The sequence below is a fragment of the Triticum dicoccoides genome, chromosome 7A (genome assembly GCF_002162155.2).
Source record: "Triticum dicoccoides isolate Atlit2015 ecotype Zavitan chromosome 7A, WEW_v2.0, whole genome shotgun sequence".
Lineage (NCBI taxonomy): Eukaryota > Viridiplantae > Streptophyta > Magnoliopsida > Poales > Poaceae > Triticum > Triticum dicoccoides.
In genome coordinates this window covers 480,934,649-480,948,968 of record NC_041392.1, presented here as the reverse complement: position 1 = coordinate 480,948,968, position 14,320 = coordinate 480,934,649, and the positions used below count along the sequence as shown (strand labels likewise).

Here is a 14,320-nt window from a genome sequence, read left to right as displayed (position 1 = left end):
CCGACGTGGAGGCTGTTTTTGATGATCTAAGAAGTCATCGTCGGTGCAGCGGCCGAACAGGCAGTCATGACGAAACTGCCTAGCCGGAGAGTTTGGCTGACAGCCAGAGCTCCCCCGGCGGTAATGTTGCTTTTAACAACGAGATGAGGCATCCTTCCTTACGGCGACGTCACAAAGAAACTCTCAATGAAAGCACCAATGTCGGTGTTAAAACCGGCGGATCTCGGGTAGGGGGTCTCGAACTGTGCGTCTAAGGCGGATGGTAACAGGAGGCAGGGGACACGATGTTTTACCCAGGTTCGGGCCCTCTTGATGGAGGTAAAACCTTACGTCCTGCTTGATTTATTCTTGATGATATGAGTATTACAAGAGTTGATCTACCACGAGATCGGAGAGGCTAAACCCTAGAAACTAGCCTATGGTATGATTGTATGTTGTCCTACGGACTAAAACCCTCCGGTTTATATAGACTCCGGATGGGGGTTAGGGTTACACAAGGTCGATTACAAAGGAGGAAATATACATATCCGTATTGCCTAGCTTGCCTTCCACACCAAGTAGAGTCCCATCCGGACACGAGACGAAGTCTTCAATCTTGTATCTTCATAGTCCAACAGTCCGGCCAAAGGATATAATCCGCTTGTCCGGATACCCCCTAATCCAGGACTCCCTCACTCAGCCAAGCCCAACTATGACAAGTATGCAAAGTGGCGAAAAACGGTGCATGTAACCAAACGCGTCCCAATAGTTTTTGAAGATAAACAACTGCACTAGGCACATAATGTAATACACAAATGAGCTGGTTCTGTGAGATCAGTCATGGCAGTTTCATATAGCTGTGCCAGCCGAGAATCTCACTCAACCATGTATACTTCTAAAAAAAATCAATCTCATTACAATTGGCGCCATTTTTGCACTTGAAGCAAGGGCCTGGTGCTGAATGACAGGCAGCTCGTTCCTTTTAAATGTGGACAATTTTTAAAGTAGAATCATGCAAATAACCAAGATAAGGACATACAGTTATGTATATCGATGCCATTTCCTGTATTCTTAGGGAAGGTGGCACTTCCTTGAGGATACTATATTTCTGACTACTGCTACGCTTCTTCCCTTGGCAGCAACGGGGCATCATATCATTGCAAGCAGGCTTCGGTATGTAACCTGCCAAGGAGGAACGTCAGAGCTTGATCCAGAAGCATTGCTCGCTTTACCTCTGCCTCAGGTGGATTGTCTCAGTTCCTGACCCTCAACTTGCGCCTTTCACCTAAGCAAAGGGTGTTCATCCAGTTAGGCCGTTAAATGAGTAGCGCAACAATGAAACAGTGAACTGAACAGCTAGGATGTTGGACAATGCAAGATAAGAGCATTTTGAGGTGAGTAAGAAGAACCAATGGTTACTTTCTACTCCCTCCGTTCCAAAATAGATGACCCAACTTTGTATTAACTTTGTACTAAAGTTGAGTCATCTATTTTAGAATGGAAGGAGTATCTGTTACACCATGTCATCAATTGAAGAACAGCATGAGTGGAATCACATAAGAAATACACCCAACTGCCAAAACGTCTTACATTAGTGAACAGAGGTAGCATATAATAAATATTATCGCAAATGGTTACTCTTTAAAAATGTATCTGCTACTCTTTTTTGCAGTGCAACAACTAAGGTTTCAGAAGAAAAGCAAAATTGAGATGCTAGTGTATGTTACAATGTAGTGAGTGTGACCTTCAGCAGTGTGTCATGGTAAGCTATAAATTGGTAGCTAAGATCAACCACCAATGACGACTTCAAATTTAAATACAGAAAAGACATTCTGATATTTGCCGGGATCAAAAGATGAAGGGGTATCGGGCAATCTTAGCCGTCCTTGTGTTTAGGGGGTGGGGTACCAAAGAAAAAGTGTCAAAAGATTTGGTCATAACTCCCGTAATCATGACGAAGTCGACTGTTCAGAGCACAGGGTGTGTGCATGCAACTAATATGGAGATTTGCCCCAATAGAAGTATTTAGACTTAACTTTGTACATCATGATTGTTTTGGGACATGGTTGTGCAAGCAACTAATATGAAATGGGTGACCTCAGATGGTCTAACAACTGATAAGCTATAAATTGGTACATGTCACAACAGATTTTGTCAAAAGATTTTGGAAGTCTGGAATCTGTAATCAACTATGACAGCAGAAAATGTGCAGTACCTGGGAGAAGATGAGCAGCTGGGACTTCCATGGATAGCAACAAACACATTGGAGTAAGACTTTGTGAGATACGCGAAGTTCGGTATCGGTGGCAATGTTGGCACACGCTCCCCCTTCCTCAGCAACTCCTCCAAGTTGAGCCTTTGCAAGGTGAGCACAGACTTGTTGTCTCTCCAAACAAAGGCGAGCCGGCCATCCCTGAGAACAAACAGTGACCCGGGCTTTGAGCCAGGGTACCTGAACCCATACCCAGTAGCAATGCCCTCTCCAGCAAAGCATCTCTCAATGCTCACACTGCGGGAATCCTCATCGGTCGGAAATGGAAATGCCTCTGTTGATGATTCGCCCACCCGCACCACAAACATGGACGACCCATTCGGATGCACGACATAGTGCGTGCCCTCCAACACCTTGGTTGCAATCAGAAGAAGCTTCCCCTCGCTGTCTTCCTCGTATGAGAGGAGCAGGAAGAAGAGAGCCTTCCCTGGTTTGCCCTCGTCGTCTGGCCGCCCCGGAGGCCACCCGAATGTGCCTCGCCACAGCCCGGCATATTCCCGGCCGGGCATGGGCACCTGCGTCGTCAACTTGTAGAGCGCAAACCTGTTGTCGTGCATGCTCGGCCACGCACGGTAGGTCGACAGCCGCAGCCGCGCGCCCCGGAGGCTCAGGCCGGTGCTCTCACTAGCGCGCAAGAACTCGTCCAATGACAGATGCTTGCTGTCCGCGTACTCCGACCTCGAATTGGCTGATGCAGAGCGCGTCACCATCTGCCGCAGCCCGTCCCTGACGTACCCAGCCATCGCAGAGAGACTCCTCCGCAGCCGCACCCTCTCACCAGTGCTGTCCACCGGCAGCGACGGCGGCACCTTCTTGGCCCCCAGCAGCGCCTCGAGCTCCGGCCTGCGCACCATGCCCCCGCCGGACTCAATGTGCAGACGCAGCATCGCCTCGCGACGGGCGGCGAGCATCGGCAGGTCCTCATCGGAGCGCGCAAAGAGCGGGGCCGCAGCGAGCTCCGGCGGGAGCGTGACGCGACACGAGGCCACGAGAGCGTCGAGCAGCCGGCGGCGATTGCCGAAGGAGAGGCGGGAGAACTGCGAGGAAGGCTCGGAGGAGGCAGGCGCGTGCGCCTCGAGGAGGAGTGTGTTGGCGTGGGGGTTGACGGAGGCGAGGAGGCCGGGGAAGAGGGAGCCGGGGTGGTGGCCGTGGAGGAAGAGGAACGCGGGGCGTCCATCGGCGTCGGCGAGGATTTCGAAGACGGGGGCCCAGAGGAGGCGCGGGGAGAGCTCCTGGGGGATGGCGCGGACGGCGACGAGGGAAAAGAAGCCCGGGAGCGCGGTGACCAGGTTGCCGAGCTCGGGGTTCTGGTGCGCCCAGAGGCCTTGGAGCGGGGACACGGAGTGGAGGAAGCGGCATACGGTGAGGGAGGAGCCCCCGGCGGCGGCCCGCCAGGCGAGGAGGTTGGACAGGGAGGAGGGGAGGAGGCGGCGGCACTGGGCGAGCCACGACTTGTCGGAGGTGGATAGGGCGGCGTAGAGGCGGCGCGAGGCGGCGGAGAGTGCGAGGAGGTCGCGGGGGCGGAGGTGGGCGGAGATCAGGGCGAGGACGTCGTCCGGCACCGAGAGGATCAGCTCGGCGCCGTCGACGGCCATCGGGATCGGGCGGTTTCGTGCGGTCGTGTGTGTGGTCTGGGTGTGGCGTCTGCTTCTTTTTTGCCTTTTCTTTTCTCAACCTCTGATAAAAAGTGGATCTTTTCCCCCCACCTAGAAAGAAGAAGAGTGGTGACCGACGAGGTCAGTAGGTCGTCACAGGCATTTTTCCAACTGTGGAAATATCCCTTTTCGGCATTTCGCTCTCAGGCCACACCTTCACTCGCCACTACGCCAAAATATCTCAGCATGCAACTTTCCGGGGGATTTCGTGCTTATCGGCCAACTTGTCTTCCTATTTCTTTCGGAAACAAGGTGACGTTGTATATAATATTTTTATTTATTTATTAAGAAAGAGTATCACTTTTCAACTGTCTACAACAATTAAGCTTGTCTGGGAGAAAAATATTGCGGTAATAATATTCTGTAGTGCAATGAGTTCGCGCTTGTAACGGATCCCCTAGCGGCGGTAATATCCTCGTGGTGACTCCCTCGACGTGAGTCTATCCATCGACGAGTCTTCTGCTGCCTCGTATTGCGACCATGACCCTTCCATCCGTCATCTCCTTGCTCTCTCGTGGTTCGCCAGGTCCATAAATCCCGTGGATCAGAGTGTTGCCTCCGGGGTTCGTGGCCTGCAGCGGCTTGGGTTCGTCATCGGAGACTATGCCCTGGCCATCTAGTTTGCCACCCCGCGACCGTTTCGCCTACGCCCTGCCTATCTAGTTGCTCGCCCTGCGGCCGTCCGACCTACGCTCTGCCCATCTACATGACGATGAAGACTCTCTCTCATGAGCACTCGGCCACGTGCAGTGGGTTTGGAGCCCCCTCCCTCACCTAGATGATTTTTTGGGGCTAGTTGGATCTCGTTGATGAGAAATTTCATGACTTCGTGATAGATCCGTGATCAATGATCGCGTTTGGTGGATAGCTCTTGCGCGAATCCACACAAAGAAGACATTCAACCATGCTGTGTTTTTCAGAGACATGTGTGCATCATGGGAATTCGTGCAGGAGATACGGTTGCGGCCTCTCAGAGCCAACCTCTTCGTGGTACATGCATCGTGCTTGGGAGATTGAGAGAGGATCATGCACCAGGGTCCGTGGATCTTCCACTATTGGGTTGTTCTTCTCCATCCTTATGATGGCTTCAGCAAGGCCGATCACATACAGTGAGTAAATAGCAAAAAAAACTACCACATTACAGGCTAGGGTTACAGAAAGCTACCACTTTCTTTAATTGTCCAAAATGCTACAACTATTTTGGTTCGCTGTTCCAAAAACCCAAGTGGTTGAACAATTAACTTTTAAGTGCGCTTATGACATGTCTGGCTGATACGTCTCCAACGTATCTACTTTTCCAAACAATTTTACCTTTGTTTTGGATTCTAACTTGTATGATTTGAATAGAACTAACCCAGTGTTATTTTTGTGCAGAAATAAAAGTTCTCGAACTGACCTGAAAATCAACAGAGAATATTTTTGAAATATATAAAAAATATTGGCAAAAGAATCAAGGCCAGGGGGCCCACACCCTGTCCACGAGGGTGGGGGCGCGCCTACCCCCCTGGGCGCGCCCCTGCCTCGTGGGCCCCCTGGTGCTCCATCGACCTCAACTCCAACTCTATATATTCACGTTCGGGGAGAAAAAAATCAAAGAGAAGGATTCATCACGTTTTACGATACGGAGCCGCCGCCAAGCCCTAATCTCTCTCGGGAGGGCTGATCTGGAGTCCGTTCGGGGCTCCGGAGTGGGGAATCCGTCGCCATCGTCATCATCAACCTTCCTCCATCATCAATTTCATGATGCTCACCGCTGTGCGTGAGTAATTCCATCGTAGGCTTGCTGGACGATGATGGGTTGGATGAGATTTATCATGTAATCGAGTTAGTTTTGTTAGGGTTTGATCTCTAATATCCATTATGTTCTGAGATTGATGTTGCTATGACTTTGTTATGCTTAATGCTTGTCACTAGGGCCCGAGAGCCATGATTTCAGATCTGAACCTATTATGTTTTCATGAATATATGTGAATTCTTAATCCTATCTTGCAAGTCTTGTTGGGGAACGTAGCATAAATTCAAAATTTTCCTACGTGTCACCAAGATCTATCTATGGAGTCATCTAGCAACGAGGGAGGAGTGGATCTACATACCCTTGTAGATCGCGCGCGGAAGCGTTCAAGTGAACGGGGTTGAAGGAGTCGTACTCGTCGTGATCCAAATCACCGATGATCCTAGCGCCGAACGGACGGCACCTCCGCGTTCAACACACGTACGGAGCAGCGACGTCTCCTCCTTCTTGATCCAGCAAGGGGGGAGGAGAGGTTGATGGAGATCCAGCAGCACGACGGCGTGGTGATGATGGAGCTGCAGTACTCCGGCAGGGCTTCGCCAAGCTCTATGGAGGAGGAGGATGTGTTGGAGAGGGAGAGGGAGACACCAAAGGTGTAGGTGAGAGGCCCTCCTTCCCCCACTATATATAGGGAGCCTAGGGAGGGGGCGCCGGCCCTAGGAGATGCAATCTCCTAGGGGGGGGGGGGCGGCCAAGGGAGGAGTCCCTCCTCCCCAAGGCACCTAGGTGGTGCCTTCCCCCTTTGGGACTCTTCCCCTAGGGTTTTTCCACCCTAGGCGCATGGGCCCTAGAGGGAAGTGGCGCCCCAGCCCACTTTGGGCTGGATCCCTTCCCACTTCAGCCCATGGGGCCCTCCGGGATAGGTGGCCCCACCCGGTGGACCCCCGGGACCCTTCCGGTGGTCCCGGTACAATACTGGTGACCCCGAAAATTGTCCCGATGGCCGAAATAGCACTTCCTATATATAATTCTTTACCTCCGGACCATTCCGGAACTCCTCGTGACGTTCGGGATCTCATCCGAGACTCCGAACAACATTCGGGTTACTGCATATACATATCCCTACAACCCTAGCGTCACCGAACCTTAAGTGTGTAGACCCTACGGGTTCGGGAGACATGCAGACATGACCGAGACGACTCTCCGGTCAATAACCAACAGCTGGATCTGGATACCCATGTTGGCTCCCACATGTTCCACGATGATCTCATCGGATGAACCACGATGTCAAGGACTTAATCAATCCCGTATACAATTCCCTTTGTCTATCGGTACGATACTTGCCCGAGATTCGATCGTCGGTATCCCGATACCTTGTTCAATCTCGTTACCGGCAAGTCTCTTTACTCGTTTCGTAACACATCATCCCGTGATCAACTCCTTGATCACATTGTGCACATTATGATGATGTCCTACCGAGTGGGCCTAGAGATACCTCTCCATTTACACGGAGTGACAAATCCCAGTCTCGATTCGTGCCAACCCAACAGACATTTTCGGAGATACCTGTAGTGTACCTTTATAGCCACCCAGTTACGTTGTGACGTTTGGCACACCCAAAGCACTCCTACGGTATCCGGGAGTTGCACAATCTCATGGTCTAAGGAAATGATACTTGACATTAGAAAAGCTTTAGCATACGAACTACATGATCTTGTGCTAGGCTTAGGATTGGGTCTTGTCCATCACATCATTCTCCTAATGATGTGATCCCGTTATCAATGACATCCAATGTCCATGGTCAGGAAACCGTGACCATCTATTGATCAACGAGCTAGTCAACTAGAGGCTTACTAGGGACATGGTGTTGTCTATGTATCCACACATGTATCTGAGTTTCCTATCAATACAATTCTAGCATGGATAATAAACGATTATCATGAACAAGGAAATATAATAATAACTAATTTATTATTGCCTCTAGGGCATATTTCCAATAGTCTCCCACTTGCACTAGAGTCAATAATCCAGTTCACATCGATATGTGGTTAACGCTCAAGGTCACATCCCCATGTGACTATCACCCAAAGAGTTTACTAGAGTCAATAATCTAGTTCACATTTACCATGTGATTAACACTCGATGAATTCTGGGTTTGATCATGTTATGCTTGTGAGAGAGGTTATAGTCAACGGGTTTGAACCTTTCAGATCCGTGTGTGCTTTACAAATCTCCATGTCATCTCCTAGATGCAGCTACCACGCTCTATTTGGAGCTATTCCAAATAACTGTTCTACTATACGAACCCAGTTTACTACTCAGAATAATCTGGATTAGTGTCAAAGTTTGCATCGGCGTAACCCTTTACGACGAACTCTTTTACCACCTCCATAATCGAGAAAATTCCTTAGTCCACTAGTTACTAAGGATAACTTTGACCGCTGTCCTGTGATCCATTCTTGAATCACTCTTGTACCCCTTGACTGACTCATGGCAAGGCACACTTCAGGTGCGGTACACAACATAGCATACTGTAGAGCCTATGTCTTAAGCATAGGGGACGACCTTCGTCTTTTCTCTCTATTCTGCCGTGGTCGAGCTTTAAGTCTTAACTTCATACCTTACAACTCAGGCAAGAACTCCTTCTTTGACTGATCCATCTTGAACTACTTCAAGATCATGTCAAGGAATGTGCTCATTTGAAAGTACCATTAAGCGTTTTGATCTATCCTTATAGATCTTGATGCTCAATGCTCAAGTAGCTTAATCCAGGTTTTCCATTGAAAAACACTTTTCAAATAACCCTATATGCTTTCCAGAAATTCTACGTCATTTCCGATCAACAACATATACTCATCGGAAATTCTATAGTTCTCCCACTCACTTCTTTGAAAATACAAGTTTCTCATAAACTTTGTATAAACCCAAAACCTTTGATCATCATTAAAGCGTATATTCCAACTCCGAGATGCTTACTCCAGTCCTTAGAAGGATTGCTAGAGCTTTGCATACTTGTTAGCATCTTTCAGGATTGTTAAAACCTTCTGGTTGTATCACATACAACCTTTCCTCAAGAAAATCACGAGGAAACAATATTTTGACATCCTATCTGCAAGATTTCATAAATAATGCAGTACCTGCTAATATAATTCCAACAGACTCTTAGCATCGCTACGAGTGAGAAAGTCTCATCGTAGTCAACTCCTTGAACTTGTCGGAAAACATCTTAACGACAAGTCGAGCTTTCTTAATGGTGATACTTACCATCATTGTCCGTCTTCCTTTTAAAATCCATCTGTACTCAATAGCCTTACGACCATCGAGCCGTTCTGCCAAAGTCTACATTTTGTTTTCATACATGGATCCTCTCTCGGATTTTATGGCCTCGAGCCATTTATCGGAATCCGGGCCCACCATCGCTTCTCCATGGCTCGTAGGTTCATTGTTGTCTAGCAACATGACTTCCAAGACAGGATCACGTACCATTTTGAAGTAGTACGCATCCTTGTCATCCCACGAGGTTTGGTAGTGACTTGATCTGAAGTTTCATGATCACTATCATAAGCTTCCACTTCAATTGGTGTAGGTGCCACAGGAACAACTTCCTGTGCCCTGCCACACACTAGTTGAAGAGACGGTTCAATAACCTCATCAAGTCTCCACCATCCTCCCACTCAATTCTTTCGAGAGAAACTTTTCCTCGAGAAAGGACCCGATTCTAGAAACAATCCCTTATTGCTTTTGGATCTGAGACAGGAGGTATACCCAACTGTTTTGGGTGTCCTATGAAGATGCATTTATCCGCTTTGGGTTCGAGCTTATTAGCTTGAAACTTTTTCACATAAGCGTCGCAGCCCCAAACTTTTAAGAAATGACAACTTAGGTTCCTCTAAACCATAGTTCATACGGTGTCATCTCATCGGAATTATGTGGTGCCCTATTTAAAGTGAATGTGGTTGTCTCTAATGCCTAACCCATAAACTATCGTGGTAATTCGATAAGAGACATCATGGTATGCATCATATCCAATAGGGTGCAGTTATGATGTACGGACACACCATCACACTATGGTGTTCCAGGCTGTATTAGTTGTGAAACAATTTCCACAATGTCTTAATTCTGTGGCAAACTCGTAATTCAGATATTCATCTCTATGATCATATCATAGACATTTTATCCTCTTGTCACGATGATCTTTCAACTTCACCCTGAAATTACTTGAACCTTTCAATAATCCAGACTCGTGATTCATCAAGTAAATATACTCAATATCTACTCAAATCATCTGTGAAGTAAGAACATAACGATATCCACTACACGCCTCGGCACTCATTGGACTGCACACATCAAAATGTATTACTTCCAACAAGTTGCTTTCTAGTTCCATTTTACTGAAAACGAGGCTTTCAGTCATCTTGCCCATGTGGTATGATTTGCATATCTCAAGTGATTCAAAATCAAGTGAGTCCAAACGGTCCATTTGCATGGAGTTTCTTCATGCATATACACCAATAGACATGGTTCGCATGTCTCAAACTTTTCAAAAACGAGTGAGTCCAAAGATCCATCAACATGGAGCCTCTTCATGCGTTTTATACCGATATGACTTAAGTGGCAGTGCCACAAGTAGGTGGTACTATCATTACTATCTTATATCTTTTGGCATGAACATGTGTATCACTACGATCGAGATTCAATGAACCATTCATTTTAGGTGCAAGACCATTGAAGGTATTATTCAAATAAACAGAGTAACCATTATTCTCCTTAAATGAATAACCGTGTCGCGATAGACATAATCCAATCATGTCTATGCTCAACGCAAACACCAAATAACAATTATAGGTTTTAATACCAATCTCGATGGTAGAGGGAGCGTACGATATTTGATCAATCTTGGAAATACTTCCAACACATATCGTCATCTCACCTTTTAGCTAGTCTCCGTTTTATTCCGTAGCTTTTATTTCGAGTTACTAACACTTAGCAACCGAACCGGTATCTAATACCCTGGTGCTACTAGGAGTACTAGTAACGTACACATTAACATAATGTATATCCAATATACTTCTATCGACAGTCTTCTCATCTACCAAGTATCTAGGGTAATTCTGCTCCAGTGGCTGTTCCCCTTTATTACAGAAGCACTTAGTCTCGGGCTTGGGTTCAACTTTGGATTTCTTCACTTGAGCAGCAACTGACTTGTCGTTTCATGAAGTATCCCTTTCTTGCCCTTGCCCTTCTTGAAACTAGTGGTTTCACCAACCATCAACAATTGATGCTCCAACTTGATTTCTACTTTCGTGGTGTCAAACATCGCGAATATCTCAAGGTTCATCATATATGTCCCTGATACATTATAGTTCATCACAAAGCTCTAGCGGCTTGATGGTAATGACTTCGGAGAAACATCAATATCTCATCTGGAAGATCAACTCCCACTCGATTCAAATGATTGTTGTACTCGGACAATCTGAGCACAAGCTCAACAATTGAGCTTTTCTCCCTTAGTTTGCAGGCTAAGAAAATCATCGGAGGTCTTATACCTCTTGACGTGGGCACGAGCCTGAAATCCCAATTTCAGCCCTCGAAACATCTCATATGTTTCACGACGTTTCAAAACGTCTTCGGTGCCTTAACTCTAAGCCGTTTAACTGAACTATCATGTAGTTATCAAAATGTGTATGTCAGATGTTCGCAACATCCATAGACAACGCTCGAGGTTCAGCACACTGAGCGGTGCATTAAGGACATGAGCCTTCTATGAAGCAATGAGGACAATCCTCAGTTTATGGACCTAGTCTGCATAATTGCTACTATCAACTTTCAACTAAATTTTCTCTAGGAACATATCTAAACAGTAGAACTAAAGCGCGAGCTTCGACATAATTTGCGAAGACCTTTTGACTATGTTCAGGATAATTAAGTTCATCTTATGAACTCCCACTCAGATAGACATCCCTCTAGTCATCTAAGTGATTACATGATCCGAGTCAACTAGGCCATGTCCGATCATCACGTGAGACGGACTAGTCATCATCGGTGAACATATTCATGTTGATCGTATCTACCATACGACTCATGCTCGACCTTTTAGTCTCTTGTGTTCCGAGGCCATGTCTGTACATGTTAGGCTCGTTAAGTCAACCTAAGTGTTTCGCTTGTGTAAATCTGTCTTACACCCGTTGTATGTGAACGTTAGAATCTAACACCCGATCATCACGTGGTGCTTCGAAACAACGAACTGTCGCAACGGTGCACAGTTAGGGGGAACACTTTCTTGAAATTATTATGAGGGATCATCTTATTTACTACCGTCGTTCTAAGTAAACAAGATGCATAAACATGATAAACATCACATGCAATCAAATAGTGACATGATATGGCCATCATCACTTTGCTCCTCTTGATCTCCATCTTCGGGGCTCCATGATCATCATCGTCACCGGCATGACACCATGATCTCCATCATCATGATCTCCATCATCATGTCTTCATGAAGTTGTCTCGTCATCTATTACTTCTACTACTACAGCTAACGGTTAGCAATAAAGTAAAGTAATTACATGACGTTTATGTTGACACGCAGGTCATAAATAAATTAAGACAACTCCTATGGCTCCTGCCGGTTGTCATACTCATCGACATGCAAGTCGTGATTCCTATTACAAGAACATGATCAATCTCATACATCACATATATCATTCATCACATCCTTTTGGCCATATCACATCACATAGCATACCCTGCAAAAACAAGTTAGACGTCCTCTAATTGTTGTTTGCATGTTTTACGTGGCTGCTATGGGTTTCTAGCAAGAACGTTTCTTACCTACGCAAAAACCACAACGTGATATGCCAATTGCTATTTACCCTTCATAAGGACCCTTTTCATCGAATCCGATCCGACTAAAGTGGGAGAGACAGACACCCGCTAGCCACCTTATGCAACTAGTGCATGTCAGTCGGTGGAACCAGTCTCACGTAAGAGTACGTGTAAGGTCGGTCCCGGCCGCTTCATCCCACAATGTCGCCGAATCAAGATTGGACTAGTAACGGTAAGCATATTGAACAAAATCAACGCCCACAACTACTTTGTGTTCTACTCGTGCATAGAAACTACGCATAGACCTAGCTCATGATGCCACTGTTGGGGAATGTAGCATAAATTCAAAATTTTCCTACGTGTCACCAAGATCTATCTATGGAGTCATCTAGCAATGAGGGAGGAGTGGATCTACATACCCTTGTAGATCGCGTGCGGAAGCGTTCAAGAGAACGGGGTTGAAGGAGTCGTACTCGTCGTGATCCAAATCACCGATGATCCTAGCGCCGAACGGACGGCACCTCCGCGTTCAACACACGTATGGAGCAGCGACGTCTCCTCCTTCTTGATCCAGCAAGGGGGGAGGAGAGGTTGATGGAGATCCAGCAGCACGACGGCGTGGTGATGATGGAGCTGCAGTACTCCGGCAGGGCTTCGCCAAGCTCTATGGAGGAGGAGGATGTGTTGGAGAGGGAGAGGGAGGCACCAAAGGCGTAGGTGAGAGGCCCTCCTTCCCCCACTATATATAGGGAGCATAGGGAGGGGGCGCCGGCCCTAGGAGATGCAATCTCCTAGGGGGGGGGGCGCCTGCAAAGGGAGGAGTCCCTCCTCCCCAAGGCACCTAGGGGGTGCCTTCCCCCTTTGGGACTCTTCCCCTAGGGTTTTTCCACCCTAGGCGCATGGGCCCTAGAGGGAAGTGGCGCCCCAGCCCACTTTGGGCTGGATCCCTTCCCACTTCAGCCCATGGGGCCCTCCGGGATAGGTGGCCCCACCCGGTGGACCCCCGGGACCTTTCCGGTGGTCCTGGTACAATACCGGTGACCCCGAAACTTGACCCGATGGTCGAAATAGCACTTCCTATATATAATTCTTTACCTTCGGACCATTCCGGAACTCCTCGTGACGTCCGGGATCTCACCCGGGACTCCGAACAACATTCGGGTTACTGCATATACATATCCTTACAACCCTAGCGTCACTGAACCTTAAGTGTGTAGACCCTACGGGTTCGGGAGACATGCAGACATGACCGAGACGACTCTCCGGTCAATAACCAACAGCTGGATCTGGATACCCATGTTGGCTCCCACATGTTCCACGATGATCTCATCGGATGAACCACGATGTCAAGGACTTAATCAATCCCGTATACAATTCCCTTTGTCTATCGGTACGATACTTGCCCGAGATTCGATCGTCGGTATCCCGATACCTTGTTCAATCTCGTTACCGGCAAGTCTCTTTACTCGTTTCGTAACACATCATCCCGTGATCAACTCCTTGATCACATTGTGCACATTATGATGATGTCCTACCGAGTGGGCCCAGAGATACCTCTCCGTTTACACGGAGTGACAAATCCCAGTCTCGATTCGTGCCAACCCAACAGACACTTTTGGAGATACCTGTAGTGTACCTTTATAGCCACCCAGTTACGTTGTGACGTTTGGCACACCCAAAGCACTCCTACGGTATCCGGGAGTTGCACAATCTCATGGTCTAAGGAAATGATACTTGACATTAGAAAAGCTTTAGCATACGAACTACATGATCTTGTGCTAGGCTTAGGATTGGGTCTTGTCCATCACATCATTCTTCTAATGATGTGATCCCGTTATCAATGACATCCAATGTCCA

General features: G+C 47.4%; 1 protein-coding gene across 1 annotated transcript; it reads right to left on the bottom strand.

The window, feature by feature from the left end:
• Positions 1-745: 745 nt before the first annotated feature.
• On the bottom strand, positions 746-3,938 carry LOC119330041 (F-box protein At5g39450-like). The gene is made up of 2 exons (XM_037603148.1): positions 2,195-3,938; positions 746-1,264 (listed from the first exon to the last, which is right to left on the bottom strand). Exons 1-2 carry the CDS (start codon positions 3,844-3,846, stop codon positions 1,261-1,263), a joined length of 1,656 nt encoding a protein of 551 aa, XP_037459045.1. The 5' UTR covers positions 3,847-3,938; the 3' UTR covers positions 746-1,260.
• Between the last annotated feature and the right edge of the window lie 10,382 nt (positions 3,939-14,320).

What these genes read in the sequence shown, in the direction of transcription:
- LOC119330041 (XM_037603148.1), bottom strand. Translation starts at nt 3,846, where the DNA reads ATGGCCGTCGACGGCGCCGAGCTGATCCTCTCGGTGCCGGACGACGTC.